This window comes from Sminthopsis crassicaudata, chromosome 3 (assembly GCF_048593235.1).
Source record: "Sminthopsis crassicaudata isolate SCR6 chromosome 3, ASM4859323v1, whole genome shotgun sequence".
NCBI lineage: Eukaryota > Metazoa > Chordata > Mammalia > Dasyuromorphia > Dasyuridae > Sminthopsis > Sminthopsis crassicaudata.
Genome location: NC_133619.1, coordinates 647,774,242 through 647,796,488, shown reverse-complemented (window position 1 = coordinate 647,796,488; position 22,247 = coordinate 647,774,242). Strand labels below are relative to the sequence as shown.

At 42.2% G+C, this 22,247-nt stretch overlaps 1 protein-coding gene across 3 annotated transcripts; it reads left to right on the top strand.

Annotated features, from left to right (window-relative positions):
- Positions 1-341: 341 nt before the first annotated feature.
- LOC141565018 (uncharacterized) lies at positions 342-10,278 on the top strand. Of its 3 annotated transcripts, XM_074307988.1 has the most exons (4): positions 342-526; positions 1,430-1,499; positions 5,498-5,624; positions 7,293-10,278. In XM_074307988.1, the coding sequence occupies exons 2-4, from the start codon at positions 1,467-1,469 to the stop codon at positions 10,139-10,141; spliced, it is 3,009 nt and encodes a 1,002-aa protein (XP_074164089.1). In that variant the 5' UTR covers positions 342-526; positions 1,430-1,466; the 3' UTR covers positions 10,142-10,278. The 3 variants fall into 3 exon arrangements, with proteins under 3 accessions (XP_074164089.1, XP_074164091.1, XP_074164090.1); XM_074307990.1 differs by lacking the exon at positions 1,430-1,499; XM_074307989.1 differs by lacking the exon at positions 342-526 and having other exon boundaries at positions 1,342-1,499.
- Positions 10,279-22,247: the final 11,969 nt, after the last annotated feature.

Here is a 22,247-nt window from a genome sequence, read left to right as displayed (position 1 = left end):
TTGTCACTTTCTCCACGGGGCCGAAGGAGGCTCTTAAGGGGGGAGAGGGGGCAGGTCTCTTGGCCAGCGGCCCCTCTCGGGAGAAGGGGGAACGAGTCCCCATCTGTAATTCTGCAAAGGATCTAACCCAAAACCTCCACACCCACTTTTCCCTCCAGAACTTCCGATTACATCCGGGTCTCTGTCTCTAGTGCGGAACCCCACTCTCCATACCCGCCCCTCACCAAAGGCTCGGGAATAGTCGCCCTACGGCGCATGCGCTGCTTCCTGGGTCCTGCTTTACTTCCGTTCAGGAAGCATGTGTGCGCAGGCGCCCCCCGCGACTTCCCTTTTCCTTCTTGAGGCTCCTCCCCTTCAGTTCCAGTTGCGGCCGGTCTTGTTGCAGAGTTTGCAAAGCTGTGGGAGGGCATGTGAGAGAGAGGAGAGAGAAGGAGAGAGGCGCGCGTGCGGGAGAGGGGCGCGGGGAGAACTTGTGCCAAAGTGCACGCCCGGGAGGGTGGAACTGAGCTGCATGACCTGAGTGCAGGTGGGTGTGGCTGCGGGGGGAGGGGGGATTACCCCTTAATGACTACACCTGTGCGGGCTGAGATGGGGGAGGGGCCGCTGCTTCGCTGTAACTTGGGGGCTGCTGAGTGTTTCTTGGGGAGCCGAACTGTCCCCTCCCCACCGAGCCCCGCTCGCCCTTGGCCCTTTGTGCTCTGGGTGGGGCGAGGATGCTGAGACTTGATCCCGGCTCCCTCAGTTTCCTCTAGAGTAATAAAGCGGTGATAGCAGCCCCTCCCCCCCATCCCTTGGGTTAAGCACTAAATACAGGCCTTACGTCCATCAAGCGCCCTCTATCGGCAGCTTTTAGTGTGACCCGGGCCCAGGCTCCCCTTTGCCCTCAGGGCGGTAGGACTGGTGGAGGAGGTTCCCTGGCAGGACTGAAAGGGGGAGGGGCTTCCCATCCAGCTCTGCCCTTTGACCCTTTTCCCTCCCGGTGTTCTTAGGACATCTCTGAGCACTTCTGGGGTCTTTGGGAGGAGGGGGCCCCATGTTACCCTTGGGGAAAATGAGGCAGGCAGGGATGAAAGTCTTGGCCAAGGTCATACTAGACTGGCAGGGATTCCAGGGAAGGGCCTGTGACCTTGACCCCACAGGGCTGGTGCTCCCAGGGCTGCTCCTCCTCCCAGAGTGCAGGAAACCTTGGTGTCCAGTGGAGGCTTCTGGGAGGGTCTCCCTGCCCCCCACGGGAGAGCTCTGCCTCCTCTGAGCCTCCATCAGCCTGCTTCTCCCAGATTTTCCTGCCTCCTCCTGGGGAGCAGCCGCTCCCCGCTGTCCCCGCCCCCAGAGCTCCGTCTGTCCCTCACTGTGGGCAGCTCCGCATCCTCCCCGGGCAGAGGAGCCTCAGGCCCCGTCCTCCCTGTCTGAGCTCCCTCTCCCTCCCCAGCCCGGCGGGCAGAGCACCCAAGGCCGGAACCAGGCAGATGGCCCTTGGCAGCCGGAGCCCCTCGTGCCAGGTGAGTGCAGTCCCTCCCCGGAGCTGAGCAGCATCAGGTGGGAGGTGGGGGATGGGGGAGGGGTGTCTGAGAGAGCCCAGGAGGCTTCCTCCTGTCAGAGGGAGGGCTCCCTAGCATGTCCCCCTGGCACTGCTCATTTCCAGCCCAGTGAGCATTGAGGACGGCCGCAGGTGCCAAGCACTGGGCCAACCTCCTGGGGAGGCAAAGGAAGGATAAAACATGGTCCCTGCCCTCCCTGAGCTAACAGCCCGGTTTGGTACAAACATCTCATCAGCTGTGTCCCTACAAGCTCCGCAGGGGGAGGGGGGGATGGGAGGCGCTCTCAGAGGGAAGGCGCCACCACTTTGGGGACCAGGAAAGTCTCTGTTCTGCAGAAGCTGAGATGGGAAGGAGGCGGGGAGGCCCAGGGGAGGAGGGAGGACATTCCCAGGAGGACAGAAGGCCCTGGATGCCAGAGTTAGGGGATGGAGGGGCCTGGGCGAGGCTCAGCCAGGGCCCAGGGTCCCTGGTCCAGGAGGAGGAGGGGAGGAAGGTGGGGGAAGCCTGGCCTGGCTTTGGGCGCTGCTTCTGTGGCATCTGCCAGGAGCCATGGAAACGTGATGTTCTGTGATCCCCTTAAGAGAATCTTCAGGGCCCGTGCTGGGCACGCCCAGGGTAAGGGAGCTCGGGATCCACCAGACACTGACCTGGGCTTTATTTGTCCGCTCAGGAGCCTGACACTTTCCATGGGCGGCTGAGGGACATGTGTGTGTCCTACTTCAGCAGATGACAGGGACTCAGTCTCTCCTCCTGAGCCCCACCCCAGGCTCCTTGGACAGGACTAGGTTTTGTCTTGCAGCCAGGCTCACACCCAGCATTGGTTATCTAACCCATCTCCTCACCTGCTCAGGTTACCATGGCCTCCAGTCAGGGCACAGGGGGAGGGGAAGGGCCCTTGTTCAGAAAAGAACAGAGATGTGGGTCTGTGCTCTTAGGGTTAGGGAGGTGTTTATTAGGCAGAGTAGGCCCTGGAAGTGAGTGCATGAGGATTCTTGAAGGCATTGGCAGAAGGAACATAATGAAGGGGCCACTGAGAGTGTTAACATTGAGCACAGCCCGGGTAGACTCTAGTGGACTTACTCATTTTTGCTTGAACATTCAGGAAAGCTCCATTTGCTGGCTGAGAGCCCCAGTGGGATGTGTTGGGGGACGGGAGGGCACTTGGTGTGTCCCCCAGTTGAAGGAGGAAGCAGATTGGGAGGGGGTGACCTAAAGGTGGCCAGACAGCAGCACTGGGAGGCATGGTGAGGGTTGGTGCCACTGAGAAGTCTCCCCAGTCAGCAGGGCCTCTGGGTGGGCTGAGAGCTGAGGGAAGCAGGAGTCATGGCATGAAGGGGACCCCCAAGGCCACTTCTGGTTCTGTGAGGGGGAGTCAGGGAGAGCACAGGTCGGCCCCCTGACCTCTCTGAGCTTTAGGCTCAGACCTACCTGGGGAGTGCAAGCACAGGATTCATTTCTAGAAGACAGTTATGTCAAGGAAAAGGGGTGCTTGTTCTCACATCTTCTGCAGGCCAGCAAACCCCCAGGTAAAGTTTGCTCAAAAACATGGACCCTGTGGAAGCCAGAGAAGACGCTTGTGACTTGGGTGAGCAAAGACCTTTCTGAGAGAGACCCGTTTTGCCTGGGTCCTAAGGCCACAGGCTCCTCCTCTTTCTCTACTCATTCTCATGGCCAAATTCAAACTTTAACTTAGACTGGTGTCTACTAATAGAAATGACCCTTGGCAAAATTGAGATTCTGGAAGACATGCCATCCCTCAGTGTAAATCTAGTTTTATGGAACTGATTTTGTCCTAAAGTAGATTATAAGATTTCATCATTGAAAGTCCCGTGTGTTCTCCTCAGAGGATGCTGGGATATTTGACCTTCTATAGCAGTGATCCTCCAACTTTTAATATACGTGGCCAATTCACTGTACCTCAGACTGTTGTAGACTGGACTATAGTAAAAACAAAACCTATGAACCTCAGCCCAGTGCCGGAAGTGTGCGTTGCCATGGTCTGATTGTGCCATAACGCAGCGGGCAGCATCTGGCCCACGGGCCATAGTTTGAGGACCCCTTAATGAAAAAAAAATTGGTCGTTAAGGCAACATGTTTTGGATCAGAACGACTCTTATGTTATCTGTGTGCAATCAGTCTACAGTGTCATTGCTAACTGGTTAAATGATTATTCTTTGTTACAATATTTAGGACAGTTTTCAACTGAATGAAGTAGATTTGATTGGGGAAATGTTTAAGGAATTTATAAGATTATGATTGTAGTGATTCTTTTCAGTTAAATGGTCATTGAAAAATAATTCCTTAAACCTGTTGCAGTGGTGTCCTTTGGAAAGCCAACAGTCTTGGAATGAAGAGATTAAAAACTGAAGAATTACACTATTATAATATTTATTAAAAATGTTTAGTACTTTATTCATTCAATTAAGTCTATTTAGCTTTGAAAGTAATAGAAATACTAACAGCTTTCTGTTAGGAAATGAACTAAGGCCACTATCAGTTCTTTTTTTTTTTTTTAATAGGAAGTTCTTTGGGCTGTTGCAGGTAATTGCCATATTTCTAGGCCAGGCCTTAAAAATCTTAAGAGCCGTGACTTTTTGTCTATAGAATGTAATGAAGTGGTTTAGGAAAATTCTCCAGTTCAATTTGACGTGGAAGTTACTCAGTTAAGTCTCAACTTAAATGAGGTTTTATTCAGTTGCTCAGAAATATAATACTAGACATGAAATACATGAAAGGTAGAGGAGTCAGATGTTTTCAAGAAAATCAAATGAAGAAAAATGTGATTTTTATTTCCAAGGAAGAGAATTGCTCCCAGTAAAGAGAACTTCTGAGAAAGTCAATCCTGTCTCCTACTGGAACGTAAAAATTCCAGTTCCAGTTTAGAATGAAAAAGCATCATTTGCTAAGTGCATTTCTCAAGCACATTTCCTATATTTAATAGGTTTGAAAATAGATAGTGCCTTCCAGCATGTCCAAGGATTTGCAGATGTGTGCACTCTTTTGCATGATAGCCGTTAGCTGCCTTTTCACTCCTCTTGATTTCTGATCCCCAGGGTTCTGGAGTTCTTACATGATGTTGAAACCTTCTTTTTCAGAAAAAAATCTATAAATGTCATTCTTATGCATTTGCTCCATCTCCAAGTCAGAAAGGAAATTCTCCTTTCCCCACAGAGTCACTCTTGTTTTTCAATAATTCAGTATTGAAGTGATTGAATCCATTCCACAAATAAGTGAAGGCAACCATAAAATAAAAACATCTGAAGTTTTTGACCCTGACCCATCCTGCCCAGTGTCATCTCAGCCTTTCAATGTGAGAGTAGAGAATGCTGCTGCACTTGGCTGCAAGCAGTCTCATCCTACTCCATTGTGGACATATTGGGAGCAATATATTTCTAGGGTACCTCTCTTGTTTTCATCTAGATAAGAATATTTTAGACTTTCAGGAAATTTACCAATTTTTATTTTGTTTTTTCTTCTTTTCTCAGTGATCCATTTTCAGCTTCTGTGGACTCGGACTATAAAATCCTTGTCAACTTCCCCCAAACTCTAAATGGAATTTCCATAACATGTCACTTACGACACTTCCAAAGGGAGGACTTTCCCCTCTCCTTCTCTCTGTTACACATATTCTCTTATCTCAGTGATATATCACCAACGTTTTCCCTCTTTACATAAAGACAGGCAATGTACATTAAGAAACTTTTACAAGGTTTTAGTATTCCATCGTGATTCTTATTTTAAACAGAAAAGGCTTTTCTCTGTATCCCATTGGGCCCTTAATGTCTGGTTGTAAAGTGTTGGCTGGGACAGTCATAAAGTTCATGTGATTTTTTTTTTTGTTTTGTTTTGTTTAAGAGAAATCCCAACTCTGGTTCAGTTTCCTCCTCTGGGTTGATGAAGGTTGGACTAGATAGATTCTGGAGTCTCAGCTCAAAATCTTGTGCCTTTTGATGATTTAGGAGTTGGTGACCTTCAAGGATATTATGGTGGACTTCACTGAAGAAGAGTGGGGGCTGTTGGACCCTTCTCAGAAGGAGCTGTACAAGGAGGTCACACTGGAGAATTTCCAGAACCTGATGTCTCTGGGTAAGGACCATTTCCTGCTTTTCTTGGTTTTAGTTGCCAGGCCAAATATAGCATAAGCAGGACATAATTGATACATATTCTCGTGCATTAGGTGCTAGATCCTCTGGGTGCTCCAACTCTCCATCCACTTTGTTCTTGTCTTGTGCCTTTTTTAAATCGAATCATTTACTTCCATTTCAGCAGCTGGAGCCATAGATGACTCACATGATTAGTGAAAATTGTCAGAAAAAACATGATTTTCCTTTTACTGATTTTGATGTCTCGTTGAGTCATTCACTTCCAGTTGTTCAGTTCTACTTTTAGTGAATTTCTTCCTTCACTTAGCAGTTTTTATCTCCTTTTGAATTTGGCGAATTAATCTGTTAAATGATTGTTCTGTTCATTGGATTTTTTTTTTTTCCAATTCAGCCATTCTATTTTTTAGGGAGTTGTTCTCTTTTCCATTTCACCAGTGCTGGTTTTCGAGGAGTTCTTTTTCTTTTTCCATTTTACCAAATCTATTTTTAAGAGGAGTTGTTTTCTTCAGACCATTTCTGTTTCTTTAGCCATTCCTCAATTGATGGGCATCTATTTGTTTTCCTATTCTTTGCCACACAGAAAGAGGTTGTACATATTTTTTTTGCACTTGTGAGTCCCTTTCCCTCATTTATGATTTCTTTGGTATTCAGACCCAGTGGGGTTATTGCTGAATTACAGGATATGTAGAGTTTTATATCCCTTTGGATATAATGCCAAAATACTCTCCAGGATGGGTGGATCTGGTCACAACTCCACCAGCAGCATATTAGCAAGCCACTTTCTCCTCATCCCTTCCCACATTGTTCATTATCTTTTCCTGTCATCTGAGGGAATGTGGCAGGTGTGAGGTGGTAATAGCCATGATCTCCTGAGAGTGCTACAGAAGTGTTCAGCCCATCTCTCCAGAATCCTGTTGGTATTACTGATCAACGTGGCTCCATCAGCACAGAGTAGTTTAGCTTTACCCTATTAGATCTTTGGCCCATAAATAGCTTTCAGGCAGTTTAAAAACAGTCAGCACCAATCTGAATTTTATGTGGCCTCTTACTCAGCACAGAATTTTGAATCTCTCTCAAGTTTTGTTTGCACTTAGCTTTTTGGGGGTGTTAAAATCTGGCTTTTTCAATGATTGAAGTAACTTATTTGCAGACTGTGTAGAGTTCTCAGTTTTTGTTTGATACCATTTGAATTCCCCACCATTTGCATCAGACCAGTTTGAACATTTCCAAGTGTTCTGTCCCAGATGAGTATCTGGGGTAGTGAATGACAAATCTCTGAAAGCTACCCAGTCATTATCAGCTGAAATGTTGGGAGGTGTTGCCTCCAAGTTAAAAACAAACTTTTCTCCTTTGGAGAATTACTTTACTCTGACTGTTAGCTTGGCCTGTTGCTGCCCCTTCTGTTCAATGGCCAGTACTCTACTGTGTCTATCTCCTAGGTCATTTTTACATCCTGTACGTCTCTTCCCCTCATAGAGAAAAAATCTATTAAATGCCAGTTTTTGCTACAAGAATATAGCCATGAAGTTTTATTCTATTGAGGTTAGTAAGGAGAAGGGCATGAGCTGCCTAAGTCATCATTGCTTCTGCTTTTAATTATTTGTGTATACCTTTTTTTTGCTTCTTGTGTTTGATGGATCATGATTTTCAGATGTGGAGCCCAACTTTGAATGGAATGAGATGAGTAGACAGCTGGGACTTTTGGTGGAAGAATGTGACCTGCAAGGATTCAAGAAGGATGGTCCCTGTGTCTTCACTTTGAAGGAAATCCATGCCTCTAACATTGAAGTAGATAACTTGAAGTCTGTTTGTGGATTGGATGAAAGTACAAAGGGATTCAGGCAATCTTCTTTCCTAAATTACTATAAGAAAATGAATTCAGGGAATAACTGGCTTCTGGATAGTAAATATCAGAAATATTTTCAAGAGCAGGTAGAGCTTTTTCATTCCCAGGAGAAGCCTGCTGAAATTCTAATGAATCCAGATAATCAATGGGAAATGGCCTTCAGCAAGAGTTCAGACCCTGTTAGACCTCAGAAAAATGATAATGGGGAAATGTTTTGTGTGGGTAGTCAAGATGGAGAGGCCTTGTGTCAGAACTCTCAGCTCATTACTCAGCAGGCAGTTCAGAGAAGAAAGCAATCTGATGAATATAATGAATGTGAAGCAATCTCATCCCAACATTCATCTCTTCCTTACCAATCTAAAATTGACAGTGGAATGGAAAAACATTCATTTGGTGAGTGTGGGAACGCCTATAGTTGGAATTCAGACCTTGATAATTGTCAGAAGGTTCATCCTGGAGAATTTTATAAATATAATGAAGGTGGGAAGATCTTCACACAGCGATTCTTTCTAGCTGTATCTGAGGGAATCCACACTGGCGAGAAACCTTTAGAAAGTAATTACAGTGGAAAGACTTTGGCATCTAGTTCCACTCTTAGTAAGCATCAGAGAATCCACATTGGAGAGAAATCTTATAGCTATAATCAGTGTGGAAAGGCTTTCATAGCTAGAGCTGTTCTATCTTTACATCAGAGACTCCACACAGGAGAAAAACCTTATAAATGTAATCAATGTGGAAAGGTTTTCACACAGAGTGCCAGTCTTGCTTTACATCAGAGAATCCACACTGGAGAGAAACCTTATAAATGTAATCAATGTGGAAAGGCTTTTACCCAAAATGCACGTCTTGCTTTACATCAGAGAATGCACACTGGAGAGAAATCTTATAAGTGTAATCAATGTGGAAAGGCTTTCATAGATCACTCCAGTCTTGGTAAACATCAGAGAATCCACACAGGAGAAAAGCCTTTTAAATGTAATCATTGTGGAAAGGCTTTCATGAGGAGAGCCAGTCTTGCTGTACATCAGAGAATCCACACAGGAGAAAAGCCTTTTAAATGTAATCAATGCGGAAAGGCTTTCACACAGAATATAGGTCTTGCTTTACATCAGAGAATGCACACTGGAGAGAAACCTTTTAAATGTAATAATTGTGGAAAGTTTTTCACACGGAGTGCCCATCTTACTTTACATCAGAGAAACCACACAGGAGAAAAACCTTATAAATGTAATCAATGTGATAAAGCTTTCGTAAGGAGAGACAGTCTTGTTTTACATCAGAGAATCCACACTGGAGAAAAACCTTATAAATGTAATCAATGTGCCAAGGTTTTCACACAGAGTGCCAGTCTTGTTTTACATCAGAGAATCCACACTGGAGAGAAACCTTATAAATGTAATCAATGTGGAAAGGCTTTCATCCAGAATGGAGGTCTTGCTTTACATCAGAGAATCCACACTGGAGAGAAACCTTATAAGTGTATTCAATGTGGAAAGGCTTTCATAGATCACTCCAGTCTTGGTAAACATCAGAGAATCCACACAGGAGAAAAACCTTTTAAATGTAATCAATGCGGAAAGGCTTTCACACAGAATGTAGGTCTTGCTTTACATCAGAGAATGCACACTGGAGAGAAACCTTTTAAATGTAATCAATGTGGAAAGTTTTTCACACGGAGTGCCCATCTTACTTTACATCAGAGAAACCACACAGGAGAAAAACCTTATAAGTGTAATCAGTGTGAAAAGGCTTTCACACAGAGTTTTATTCTTGCTTTACATCAGAGAATCCACACTGGAGAGAAACCTTTTAAATGCAATCAATGTGGAAAGGCTTTCACACAGAGTTCCAGTCTTGCTTTACATCAAAGAATCCACACTGGGGAAAAACCATATAAATGTAATCAATGTGGAAAGGCTTTTATAAGGAGAGACAGTCTTGCTTTACATCAGAGAATCCACACTGGGGAAAAACCTTATAAATGTAATCAATGTGGAAAGTTTTTCACAAGGAGTGCCAGTCTTACTTTACATCAGAGAATCCACACAGGAGAAAAGCCTTTTAAATGTAATCAGTGTGGAAAGGCTTTCACACAGAGTTCCAGTCTTACTTTACATCAGAGAATCCACACTGGGGAAAAACCTTATAAATGTAATCAATGTGGAAAGGCTTTTAAATCCAGCTCCAATCTTGCTGAACATCAGAGAATCCACACTGGAGAGAAACCTTATAAATGCAATCGTTGTGGAAAGGTTTTCATAGCTAGAGCTGGTCTATCTTTACATCAGAGAATCCACACAGGAGAAAAACCTTATAAATGTAATCAATGTGGAAAGGCTTTTACCCAGACTGCAGGTCTTGTTTTACATCAGAGAATCCACACTGGAGAGAAACCTTTTAAATGTAATCAATGTGCAAAGGCTTTTACACGCAGGGCCAGTCTTACTGAACATCAGAGAATCCATACTGGAGAGAAACCTTTTAAATGTAATCAATGTGGAAAGGCTTTTACCCAGAATGCACGTCTTGCTTTACATCAGAGAAGCCACACTGGAGAGAAACCTTATGAATGTAATCAATGTGGGAAAGCTTTTACACGAAAGAGGAATCTTACAACACATCAGAGAATCCACACAGGAGAGAAAACCTCATAAATTTAATCAGTGTGGAAAGTGTTTCACATACAATGGAGATCTTATCAGACATCAGAATGTCCACACGGGAGAGACACCTTTTGAATGTAATCAATGTGGAAAAGCTTTTACACACAGTTCCTGTCTTGCTAGACACCAGAGAACTCCTATTGGAAAGAAACCTTTTGAAAGTATTCAGTGTGGAAAGGCTTTTGCACTGAAGTGAAACCTTGTTGAACATCAAAGAACCCACACTGGAGAGAAACATCTTGAATGTAGTCAGCGAGGAAAGGATTTCACACTAAGGACTAAGGTCCTTTCCAGCAACGTCAGAGAATCCTCCCTGGAGAGAAAAGTTATAAATGAAATTAATGTGGAAAGGCAGTGAGCTACAAATCTAAGGTTGGTAAAAATCAGAGAATCCTCACTAAGGAGAAGCATTATGATAATAATAAACATGAGATAATTTCCCAGAGAGTGGCTGTATATGAGGCAGTCCACACTGGAGAGAAATCTTATTAAAAATTCAATGAGGAAAGGGTTTCAGCAAAGGCAGGGGCCCAAGGCGAAGCTCAGTAACAAATACTTTATGGCAGCACAAAGAAAACTCTATTCTAGTGGCAGAATATATGCAGGAGGCAGTGCCCTTTGGCATGTCTTTGCTTCCATTGTGGGCACCCTAGACATCAGGGTGTGATGGCAGGTGAGGGCTGGGAAGAAGGCTCAGTGGGGGATTAGACTGAGAGCCAGGGAGGAGTTCTGTCCCTGAAATGCCCCACTGAACATAGAGTAGTCACCACCTGGAGGGGCATGTAGAGCTGGGCCCATGCTTTCTATAATGCATTCCATGAGACCACCAAAGAGCCCCCTGAGCTGCTCACAGAAGCTCCCTGACCCCAAAGAAAGGAAAGGATGACACAAACTATGAGACCTTCAGCTCCCTGCCATCCAGCCTGGCTGTCTCCCTGCCTCTGGCTGTGTCCCTGGGGTTGTGATCAACTCTAGAGATGATGGTACTTACCCATTGCCTGTGTTTGAAGGCCTTGCAAGAGCCAAACTCTTCCTAGCTCTGAACTGGTTGTGATCTGACACTCTGGCATGAACATTTGGACCCAGGACATTTTCCCTCCTGCAGGTACCGAGAGCCAGAGGGTGTGATATCATGAGTCGGGCCTCAGGGCCCTGGATTTTGTTCAGGAGCTGGCCTTTGCCACATGTAGCTGTCTGAAGAAATGAGCACTGAGCTCCCCAAGGGTCAGGTCATTGGCCTTGGCAGGGCTAGAACTGGAGCCTAGAAGCTCTCTTCCTGTGGAGTCCACCAAGCTCCCTTCAATTCCACCAGCTTTGGTGTCAGTGTGGGAGGGCTTGTCTACTCATCCCGGGTAGCCAGGGGTCATCATCATCAGGCCTTGCTGCAGGGAAGCCCAAAGAGATGACTGCCCCAGCCTCCAACCCAATGAAAATTAAGCTCATTCCCCTACCTGAGAATTAGGGTTTTTTTCTCATCTGTTTCCTTTTTGATCTGATTTTTTTTGGCAGCAAAATAACTGTGGAAATATATATATAAAAGAATTGCACATTTAACACATATTGGATTACTTGCTGAGTGGCTGAGGCAAGAGGGAAAATATTTAGAATATAAGGTTTTGTAAGGGTGAATGCTGAAAATTATCCTTACATTTTTTTTTTTTTTATAAATAAAAAGCTTTAATTAATAGAAATAATCATTCCAGATATTGTACTATGCAGTGTGACAGAGGGTTTCTTGCCTGTAGGAAGCCTGTCCTGCTTGATAAATAGTAGCTAGTTAACATCAATCTACATGTTGAAGAGGAGAATGGAATAGAGGAGGTACAGCTATTGTGGTACATAGAAATGATGTGATATCTTTTTTTTATTATTAATTTTATAATTATAAAAACTTTTTTGACAGTACATATGCATGAGTAATTTTTTTTTAATAACATTGTCCCTTGTATTCATTTTTCAAAATTTTCCCCTTCCTCCCCTAGATGACAGGCAATCCCATACATTTTACATGTGTTACAGTATAATCTAGATACAATATATGTGTGTAAATCCAATTTCCTTGTTGCACGGTAAGAATTGGATTCCGAAGGTCTAAGTAACCTGGGTAGATAGACAGTAATGCTAACAGTTTACATTCACTTCCCAGTGTTCCTTCTCTGGGTGTAGTTATTTCTGTCCATCATCCATCAGCTGGAAGTGAGTTGGATCTTCTTTATATTGAAGATATCCACTTCCATCAGAATACATCTTCATACAGCATTGAAGTGTACAGCAATCTTCTGGTTCTGTTCATTTCACTCAGCATCAGTTGATGTAAGTCTCTCCAAGCCTCTCTGTATTCCTCCTTCTGGTCATTTCTTACAGAGCAATAATAGTCCATAACCTTCATATACCACAATTTACCCAACCATTCTCCAATGGATGGACATCCATTCATCTTCCAGTTTCTAGCTACAACAAAAAGAGCTGCTACAAACATTTTGGCACACACAGGTCCCTTTCCCCTCTTTAGTATTTCTTTGGATTATAAGCCCAGTAGTAGCACTGCTGGATCAAAGGGTATGCACAGTTTGATAACTTTTGGGGCATAATTCCAGATTGCTCTCCACAATGGCCGGATTCTTAAATAGCTCCACCAACAATGCATCAGTGTCCCAGTTTTCCCATATCCCCTCCAACATTCATCATTATTTGTTTCTGTCATCTTAGCCAATCTGACAGGTGTGTATTGATATCTCAGAGTTGTCTTAATTTACATTTCTCTGATCAGTAATGATTTGGAACACTCTTTCATATGAGTGGATATAGTTTCAATTTCATGATGTGATATCTTAATAAAAATAAAAAAAAAAAAGTTAGCTTTGTTTCTTTTTCCCTCATTTGTGTAATTGTCTAAATTGCCTCCTGCCCCAACAAGGATGGACAAGAAAACGTTAGAGACTTCCCTTGAATATTATGGGATTGGTGCCAGTACTTGGGGAACTGGAGGAGCTTTCCCTGTTCCCTGATTTAAGACCAGTTCAAATAACAATGTGCACATTAAAGAGACTTCAAGAAAATGAATTTCAGACATCTGCTTTCTGCAGTGTTTTAGTCTGTTTAGATTGTCATTTCTCAGGGTTTTTACGAACCCACTTGGTGACTCGCAATTGGTAATTGTCAGCCTTTTCATTTAGGAAAGCTGGTTTAGAGGAAAACATAAGCCATGGACCAATTATCATGGTATTGAAATAATCTTGCTACCCTTAGTGGTTCACGACATAAAGTACTAAATTTCCAAACCTCATCAACTTAGTAGAGGAAAGTGAAGCAGAAAAAGGATTTGCCCCAAACTCACATGATCTTTATGAGCATCACAGTGAGCAGCCATTAAGAGCCTAAAGAAAGACTGAAAAGGATTTCCATTTGAAATGACAGTCATGTTGGGAAAATAAAAGCTGGAAAAATACTTTAATGCAATGTTCTTTTTCTCTAAAATGTAATTGATCTTTGGGGTGCTTCTGGATGCAGCCTTGGCCTTAGTTAAGTTCAATAATCACCTCAAATGCAGCCAGGAGTTAAAGTCCACATGCTTCATTTTGTCCTTCCAAGTCTCTTTATTGTCTCTTCCAAAATCTTATCTCCTTCCTTGGGCCCAGTTAGCTTTAATAGAGGCCTTTTTCCTTGGTTCCCCAGAGTTCTTGTCTCTGTCTGAATGTCTCCAGCCAGCACAAAGGTGGAAGTGGGCATGACTCTTGACTTCCTCCCAGAGAGGCGGCTTGTGACTCTCCCAGACGCAATCCTAGTTGTGAATCTCTTGGAAGTAAATGAGCAGGCTTTCCTTTCCTCCTTATATATGCTCTCTAAAAGTGTGAAATTTAATGTGTGAACCAATGAGTGGATTCCTTTAAAGGTGAACTAAGTACATTACCTTGTCTCAAGTTCTGGCCCATAATATCTCCTTGCAGGATCAGATCAATCCTACTGAACCATGCTAAATGAGATCATTATTGTCTCTATTCATTCCAGTGACTTAGTACCTTGTAAGAATCATAAGACTTTACTATGAAATGCTTTACCCTATGGAATCAAGGAGAAGGACTGTGTTCTCCCATTAAGGTTTGAGAATCTGTGGAGGCAAAATAGGGAGGGTGATGTGAAATTCTTGCTAACCAGAAGTGTCCCAAGAGGTATGTAAACAAAATTCTAGAAAGAGTTTGTGAGAAACCATCAAGTGCTGTGTATTCTGGGGAGAAGAAGGGAAAACATTACCAGTCATCACTGAGGAGAGAGCAAAGAAAAACAGAGCCTAGGCAATTTCCTGAAAAACTGAAGTTGTCTTATTGTCACACCCAACCCATCCCCATCTGACTTCATCTCCTGGATGTCCTCAGAAAAAAATGTAATCCCCCTTGTTGGGCTCCCATCAGCCTCCATCAATTTTTCTTTCTAGGCTTCTGCTCCAGCCACACTGGCCTGCCATTCACTCTTGCCCTTCAGCAAGTCTATTTTCCTGCTTGGTACTACAACACAGCCTGTCCCTATGCCCCAGGTGCTGCCTGCCTTCCCCCTCTGCTTCCCTTCCAAGCTCTGCTCAGAGGCTATGTCTGCAAAGAGGCCCTTCCTTGTTATGGGCTAGAACTCTGAACTTGAAACAAAGGATTCTTACAAGGTACTAAGTCAGTGGAATTGATAGAGAATAGTTATCTAATTTAGCATGGTTCAGTATGATTGATGTAATCCTACAAGAAGATGTTATGGGCCAGAACTTGAAACAAGATACTAAGGTGAAGAGACAATGGTTAATCTAGGTTCATCTAGTTTAGCTTTGAGTTAATCCTATGACAAATAATGGTTTCCTAGTGATATAATAATAATTGGTGTATACTCAGTGTGGGGCATATAAACTGGAAGCTGTCAGGGCCAGAGAGGACAAGCACTCTAGAAGCTCTCGGGGCTGAGACAGATTCATTCCATCTTCCACCTTTGTTGTTGTTGGAGGCTGAAGCACAAACTGTTGGAAGTTGGGGAGATTCAGAAGCCAGAGAAGGCAGGCGGGAGCTCAAGCTCTTGAAACCAAGGAGAGAGGAAGGTCTCCAGAAGAAGTAGCCGAGCCCCAAGTGAAGGAGATAGGACTTTGGGGGCAGATAGGTGGCAAAGTGGATAGAGCACCAGCCTTGAATTCAGGAGTTCAAATTTGGTCTCAGACACTTAACACTTCCTAGCTGTATGACCCTGGGCAAGTCACTTAACCCCAGCCTCAGGGGAAAAAAAAAAAAAGGAGATAGGACTTTGAAGGAGACAATAAAAGATTTGGACTTTAACCCCTGGCTACTCCTGTGGGTGATTACTGAACTGAAAGGAAGGCTGCCTCCATAGACCCCAAGAAAATCTCAACAGAGAACATTACATTTTAGAGAAAATATTAAACTTCCTCATTCCCCAGTTTTTATCCCCTTCTTCCCAGACCCACTCCACTTTACACAGATGTCTCTTTTACCTGTGTCAGGTCCCCAGGGTTCACAATCCTGTCTTAATGTACTCTTGTGCTTTGTGGTGTGTCTTCCCCCTTGTTGGACGACTGAAGACAAACTGTCTCCCAATATGTGGTGACAGAACCCTATCACACTTGACCTGGTTCTCTATCCATTACACCAACTAGCTGCTCCTATCACAATGTGACTTTTAAGGAAATGGTTTACATAACTTCACTTGTAATTTCTTCACTGGGGTGAAAAAAAGGGAGAGAACTTAGAACTCAAAAATCTCAAAAACAAATGTAAAAACTTAGGTCTGAATGTAACTGGGGGAAAATATTACATAAATAAATTATTTTTTAAAAAAAGCCAAAATACCTCCAAAATCCTAGTGCCTTAAGGAACACACAGAATCAAAAAGATCTAACTCAGTGTAAGTTCCATGAATCCAAAAATAGAAGGTATGAATAATGAGAAAGATAAAGAGAAATAGGGAAATATATTGTAAAGGAAAAGTCACAGAAAATGGAAATTAATCATTTAAAGAATAAGAAGGGGGGTTAAATAAGTGATACAGTGAATAGAGCACCAGCCCTAAAGCCAGGAGAACCTGATTTCAATTCTGTTCTCAAGACACCTAACACTTCCAGCTATGTGACCTTGGGCAATTACTTCAGGAAAAAAAAAAAAAAAAAAAAAAAGGAATATGAAGAGACTCTATCTCAAGTTTGAATGAATGTCACTGAAAAAAAAAAAAAGACATGAATAAGATGCCAGAGATTGGAATGGAAAAGATTTATGGCATCTCCTAAATAAGAATTGCTTAAGAATATATTTGACACAAATATATTTGGGGATTACACAGTACCAGAATTTTGAATTGATTATTGTTAAGGACTCTGCCTAGGTGAAGGGGAAGGTCGGTTTCATGAGAGCCTCCACAGCTGTGAATCATCTGAAGGAGCTGCAAAGCAGCCTTTGCTGACACAGATATTCCTTGTGGATGGGGAATGAAATAAATTGGAGCCAAAAGTGGAAGAGGAAAGAGTTCAGATAATGGAACTACCTCGAAGTGGAGAGGTCAGAGAACAGCAACTGCCTCTCAGTCTCCTTGTATCATCATCATCATCCCCTCACATGAAGGGATCCATTCTGATGGACTGAGTTGGATCTCCAGCAGCCACTGGCAGGTGGTCTGATATCACAATAAGATTATTAATATCTATAATGGCAAGATTTCCTTTTTTTGTCATTCTCTATTTCAGGTAAGTGAAAGATGTACAAGGATCTTTTTCTTATAAATACTTGTTTTTAAGATAAAAGTAAAGTGTTAGGAGAATTTTTGATTCAAGATACAGAGTTAAAAGACAAAATATTATGAAAATAATTTTATTATTTCTTGTAATAAAGTCTTCAACATTGGTGAAAATGACAACAGGAAACCATCAATATCTGGCTTCTTTTTAATGTTGAAATTCATACCAATAAAATCAAACAAACATTTTAATTTTACATAAAACATAAAAATAGTTCAAGAAACATATCTGCATGGATTGCTATGTGTATGGTGGAAAGAATGCTAATTTGGCTGTTTCATATTGTACAAGGAGGGGAGTAATGTTGAATGAAATCCCACAGATATGTTATAAGTTTGTGAAACAACTTAAAAGCCAGAATATATGTTTATGTATTTAATCCTAGAGGCATTAGGAAACAACTGAAGTTTGAGTAAAGGCATGACATATGACATAGCTCAGTCTACATTTAAATGGTTTCTACTTTAGCAGCAGGCTGGAAGATGCATTTTGATGGAGAGACACTTGAAGCGAGGGGTCAATTAGGAGACCTTTGCAGTTGGCCAGATGAGAGGTCAGAACTGAAATAGTGGGTGTATGGGAGTAGAGAGTAGGACTCAGATCTGAGAGAATACTTAAGGTAAAAATGGCAAAATTTGGTATCTAGTTAGATATTGTGAAATTAGGGATAGTGAAAAGGTGAGGATGATTTCAAAGTTACAAATCTAGAAGATTGAAACTGGGTGATACTCTCATCAAAAAAAAGAAAACTTCATTAAAGATGAGGATAGGAAAGGAGGGAAGAGATAATGAGTTGTGTTTTGGATGTGGAGAGCTTGTTCTCTAGTTTATTCAGTTTTAAATATTCAATATTTGGTGATGTAGCTGTGAAAATAGCTCTTTTTTCCCCTCCTTTTTTGCAGATATTTTTGGCCATCATTGCTTTTTGTAATATATTTTAATGAGTATGTGCTATTAAGGAATGTTAAGCGGTCCTCCCGACTTGTCTCTTTGACTTGCTATGTTTTCCAGAAACCCTTGACCCAGGGAATGTAGGAGACTCTGAATGTGTCAAGGAGGAAAGTTGACTTGAACTGACATAATGTATTATTTGTAAACCAAGCTGTGTGTCCTTAGAAGTCAAGACAGGTGCCAGTTAGTGCTAGATTAAGAAACTAACTGCTTGTGCAACTAGGACTCTTATAGAGAAACCAACCATCATGTCTTTATGGTCTGGTAGTTCCTAAGGGAAAAGAATGCTTTGCTGCCTTCCTGTAAGAGGGGGTTTTGTTCTTTCCCCAACTTGATTGCACTTTTCCTTTTCCCATGCCACTTCCTCTTATGAGGAGATTTCTGTTTTTTCCTCATTCTTTGGTTGTACTGTCATAAATATGCAAACTTCTGTAGGGATTAACTCTTGGCTCTGGCTTTGGGTTCCACATGAAAGTTGTGATAGCCTGTTGGCACAGAAGACCATCTTTGTTAGCTTTTAAGTAGCTTCAATGAATACTCTGGATATTTTTTGCTTACTTTCCAGGTTTATAAAACAAGAAGCATTTAATTTGTGTGGATTAATTTGGGAGTGGTATAAAAAAATAAAACTGTCCCATCCATAAATACTTATGTCTGCAATTATTTAGGGTATTTTCATTTTGATCATTATGGTTTTAGACTATATGTTTGTTCCCAAAATTGGTTTTTTTTTTTTTAAATAAATTTCTTTTTTATTCTGTTAAAAAAAAAAAAGAAACATATCTGCAAAAGCTGAATTTCTTTTTTATTAATGGATTCAAGAAAACATTTTTCAAAACTTTCTCAGTCCTTCTGTTGTATTACATGTATCATTACTGTAATAATGCCTCCTTAGTTATTTTATATTAGAAGATCTGGGGCAGGCCAATCTTATGGTTAGTACACTTCCTACTGCTATCTTCTCCTATCCAAGATAGAAAGAAAAAACAAACAAACCAACAATCACACACACACACACACACACAAAAAGTTTCACTTCATTGTGGATTCTCTGATGTCTAGCAAGATGGGAGCTGCACCTAAAACTTTTTCCACATTGATTATATTATAAAAGGTTTCTCTTCAGTGTGGATTCTCTGATGTCTGGCAAGATGGGAGCTGTGTGTAAAAGCCTTTCCACACTGATTACATTTAAAATGTTTCTCTCAAGTGTGGATTCTTTGATGTGTAACAAGACAGGAGGAGAATCTGAAAGCTTTACTACATTGATTACAATTAAAAGCTTTCTCTCCAGTATGGACTCCCTCATGTCTAGGAAGACTTGAGCTGCATCTTCAAGCCTTTCCACACTGAGTACCTTTAAAAGGTTTCTCTTCAGTGTGAATTCCCTGATGTCTAACAAGATGGGGAGCTGCATCTGAAAGCTTTTCCACACTGATTACATATAAAAGGTTTTTCTTCAGTGTGAATTCCCTGATGTCTAAAAAAGATGGGAGCTGCATTTGAAAGCCTTTCCATATTGATTATATTTAAAAGGTTTCTCTCCAGCGTGGATTCCCTGATGTCTAGCAAGATGGAAGCTTGATCTAAAAGTCATTTCACATTGATTACAAAAGCCTTCTCTCCAGTGTGTATTTCCTTACATTTTGCTATACTAAAAATATCTGTACCAGTTTTTCCACATCGATTTCATATGTGAGGTTTTTCACTCTGAAGACATAAATAAGGCTTCTCTTTAGAGGATATTCTATGATGGTCAAGCAGGAATGATCGGTAATAGACAGTCCTCCCACATTCATGAAATATGTCTCTAATATGAGCTTTTTGAGAGCTAGCAAGAGCTGGATTCCAATCAAAGGCTTTCCCACACAGATCATATACAGATCTTTTCATTCCAGGAGGGCAAGGAAGAGATGAGAGATAGAGGATGAGGTTGCTTTACGCACATTTTCATCATATGCATTTGCTGATGAGTAAGGAGGGTAGAGTTCTGAATGACAACCTTTTTACTTTTATAATTTATGGAAAGGATTTCTTCAGTATCAGTTTTCTGATGGCCACTGAGGTCTGAACTGCACTTCACAGGTATATCCCATGGATTACCTGGAACTAACAGCTCTACCTCTTTAGTGAAGCATTTCTTGTATTCACTACCTTGAAGATAATAACTTCCTGAGCTCATTTTCTTACACTGATGTAGGATAGAAGACCATTTGAATCTCTTTCCAATTTCATAAAATTCACAATCACTCTTTAGACATTTATCTTCTTTAAGAATAAAATCATACAATTCCTTCAAATTGAAGTCAAAGGGACCATCATCCATGAATCTTTGCAGGTCATGTTCTTCCACAAAAATTCCCAACTTTTTACTCATCTCATTTACTGTAAACCCAGTTTGTATGTCTGAAGAAGACAAACATATATATACAAAAAGACATACATACATATATAAACACAAATAGCAATGTTACATAAGCATCATTGCAGCTTGTCACCAAACTATACAAAACTTAACAAGTGTACTCAATGCAAACAATGGCCTTTAATACTTGAAATCATTTTTAAGAAGTGACAGATTGGAGGAAGCTATGTGGTACAGTAGATAACCACCAGCCCTGAAATCTTTTTTTTTTTTTTTTTTTCCTGAGGGTGGGGTTAAGTGACTTGCCCAGGGTCACACAGCTAGGAAGTGTTAAGTGTCTGAGACCAGATTTAAACTAGGGTCTTCCTGAATTCAGGGCTGGTGCTCTATCCACTGCCCCACCTAGCTGCCCCCCAGGCCTGAAATCAAGAAGACCTGAGTTCATTTTATCCATTTTATTTTTTAGAGAGCTGATTTCTTTTTCCAGCTCACTAATCCTGTTTTCCTTGGAGTTGTTTACCTTTTCCAGCTCACTAATCCTGTTTTCCTTGGAGTTGTTTACCTTTTCCAGCTCACTAATCTTGTTTCTCAATGATTTGATTTCTTTATCCACTCTGTCTTTGAATGCATGGGATGACTTCTCCAGGCTCTCTTGCCAAGCTTCCCTTTCCTTTTCCCATTTCTCTTCCAGCTCTCTTGTGAGAGCCTTTTTGATTTCCTCTATGAGATTCTTTTGTATTGAAGAGCAGCTTATATCCCTCCCAAGGGATACATCTGGGGACAGACTGTTCCTAGTCTCCTCAGCATTTGAAGTCTGCTCCCTCTCCACACAGAAGCTGTCAATGGTTAGAGCCCTTTTGAATTTTTTGTTCATTTTGTCAGAGTAGGAATCAAAGAAAACAAACTGACAAGAGAAACAATTGGTCTGTTTTGTGGGGGATGGGGCTGGATGGTATTAATGGGCTTCCTCTACAGACTGGGGGTAGGGCAGCAGAGAGCCACTAACAGAACAGCAATGACTGTACTGAGTCTGTGCTCTGAGGCTCTGAGAACGCACCGAGTCAGTCCAGGTGGGGGTTGGGGGTGGCCGGGCTCCGAGAGACGCTGGCTTTCTGGGGTTTTAATCTTCACCTCCGGTGTTTATACCCTCTCTGCTGCTCCTGGCTTGCTGCCAAGACGGAGCATCCACACTGGGGCAAAAGCCCTTTCACAGAAACCGCAAAGATCACACCGGAGCTGTGTGAGCTGCCTGTCTTGCTCTGGCTTGCCTGCCCTCAGTCTGTGCCCAGTCTGATTGACCCTCCCCCGAGCAAACACAGACCTTTTCTGGCAACTTTCAAGGATGTCTTCTCTTGGTGATTATTTGTGGATTTCTTTCTGGGTCAAGCATTAAGTCAGAGGCTTGTCATGAAGTAAGTTTTGAGAGAAAACGAGGAGCTCAAGCAGCTGTCTGCCTCCACGCCGCCATCTTGGCCGGAAGTCCAAGACCTGAGTTCAAATCTGGTCTCAGACACAATACTTCCTAGCTTTGTGACCCAGGGCAAGTTACTTAATCCCAATTCCTTCAGCAAAACACAAATAAATAAATAATAAAAGTAAAAAGAGATAGACAATATGTGGATGTGCATTTCAAAATAATGGACCAATCAGAGACTAATCCTCTCCCAAAGTTTGGAGGCTGAGACCCCAGGCCAATCTAGCTTCTCCCAGGGCATGCTCTTGGCTAATTTAACAGTCTTCCTAGAGTGCATAGTCCTTCATTTGGGTCAAATCTCTATCTAGGGAGATGAGGTCCTTCCTAAGATCCTGTCAAGGTCCAGATAACTTATGGAGTTATAGTCTCTTTTGCTGTTCACAATGAATTGTGAGGCACTTTTATTTTGTTTTAGGGAGATTCTTAGGGAGCTAAATATTTCCTGTCCTATATTGACATTTTATCAGAATCCTTTCTCATTCTTTTTAGCAGGTTTTCAGGGAGTTTACCTAACAAATGTAGTAGTAAGGTCAGA

What these genes read in the sequence shown, in the direction of transcription:
- LOC141565018 (XM_074307988.1), top strand. Translation starts at nt 1,467, where the DNA reads ATGGCCCTTGGCAGCCGGAGCCCCTCGTGCCAG. An exon ending in GCCGGAGCCCCTCGTGCCAG is followed by an intron (nt 1,500 to 5,497) that starts GTGAGTGCAGTC and finishes TTGATGATTTAG; the next exon opens with GAGTTGGTGACCTTCAAGGA. An exon ending in CCAGAACCTGATGTCTCTGG is followed by an intron (nt 5,625 to 7,292) that starts GTAAGGACCATT and finishes CATGATTTTCAG; the next exon opens with ATGTGGAGCCCAACTTTGAA.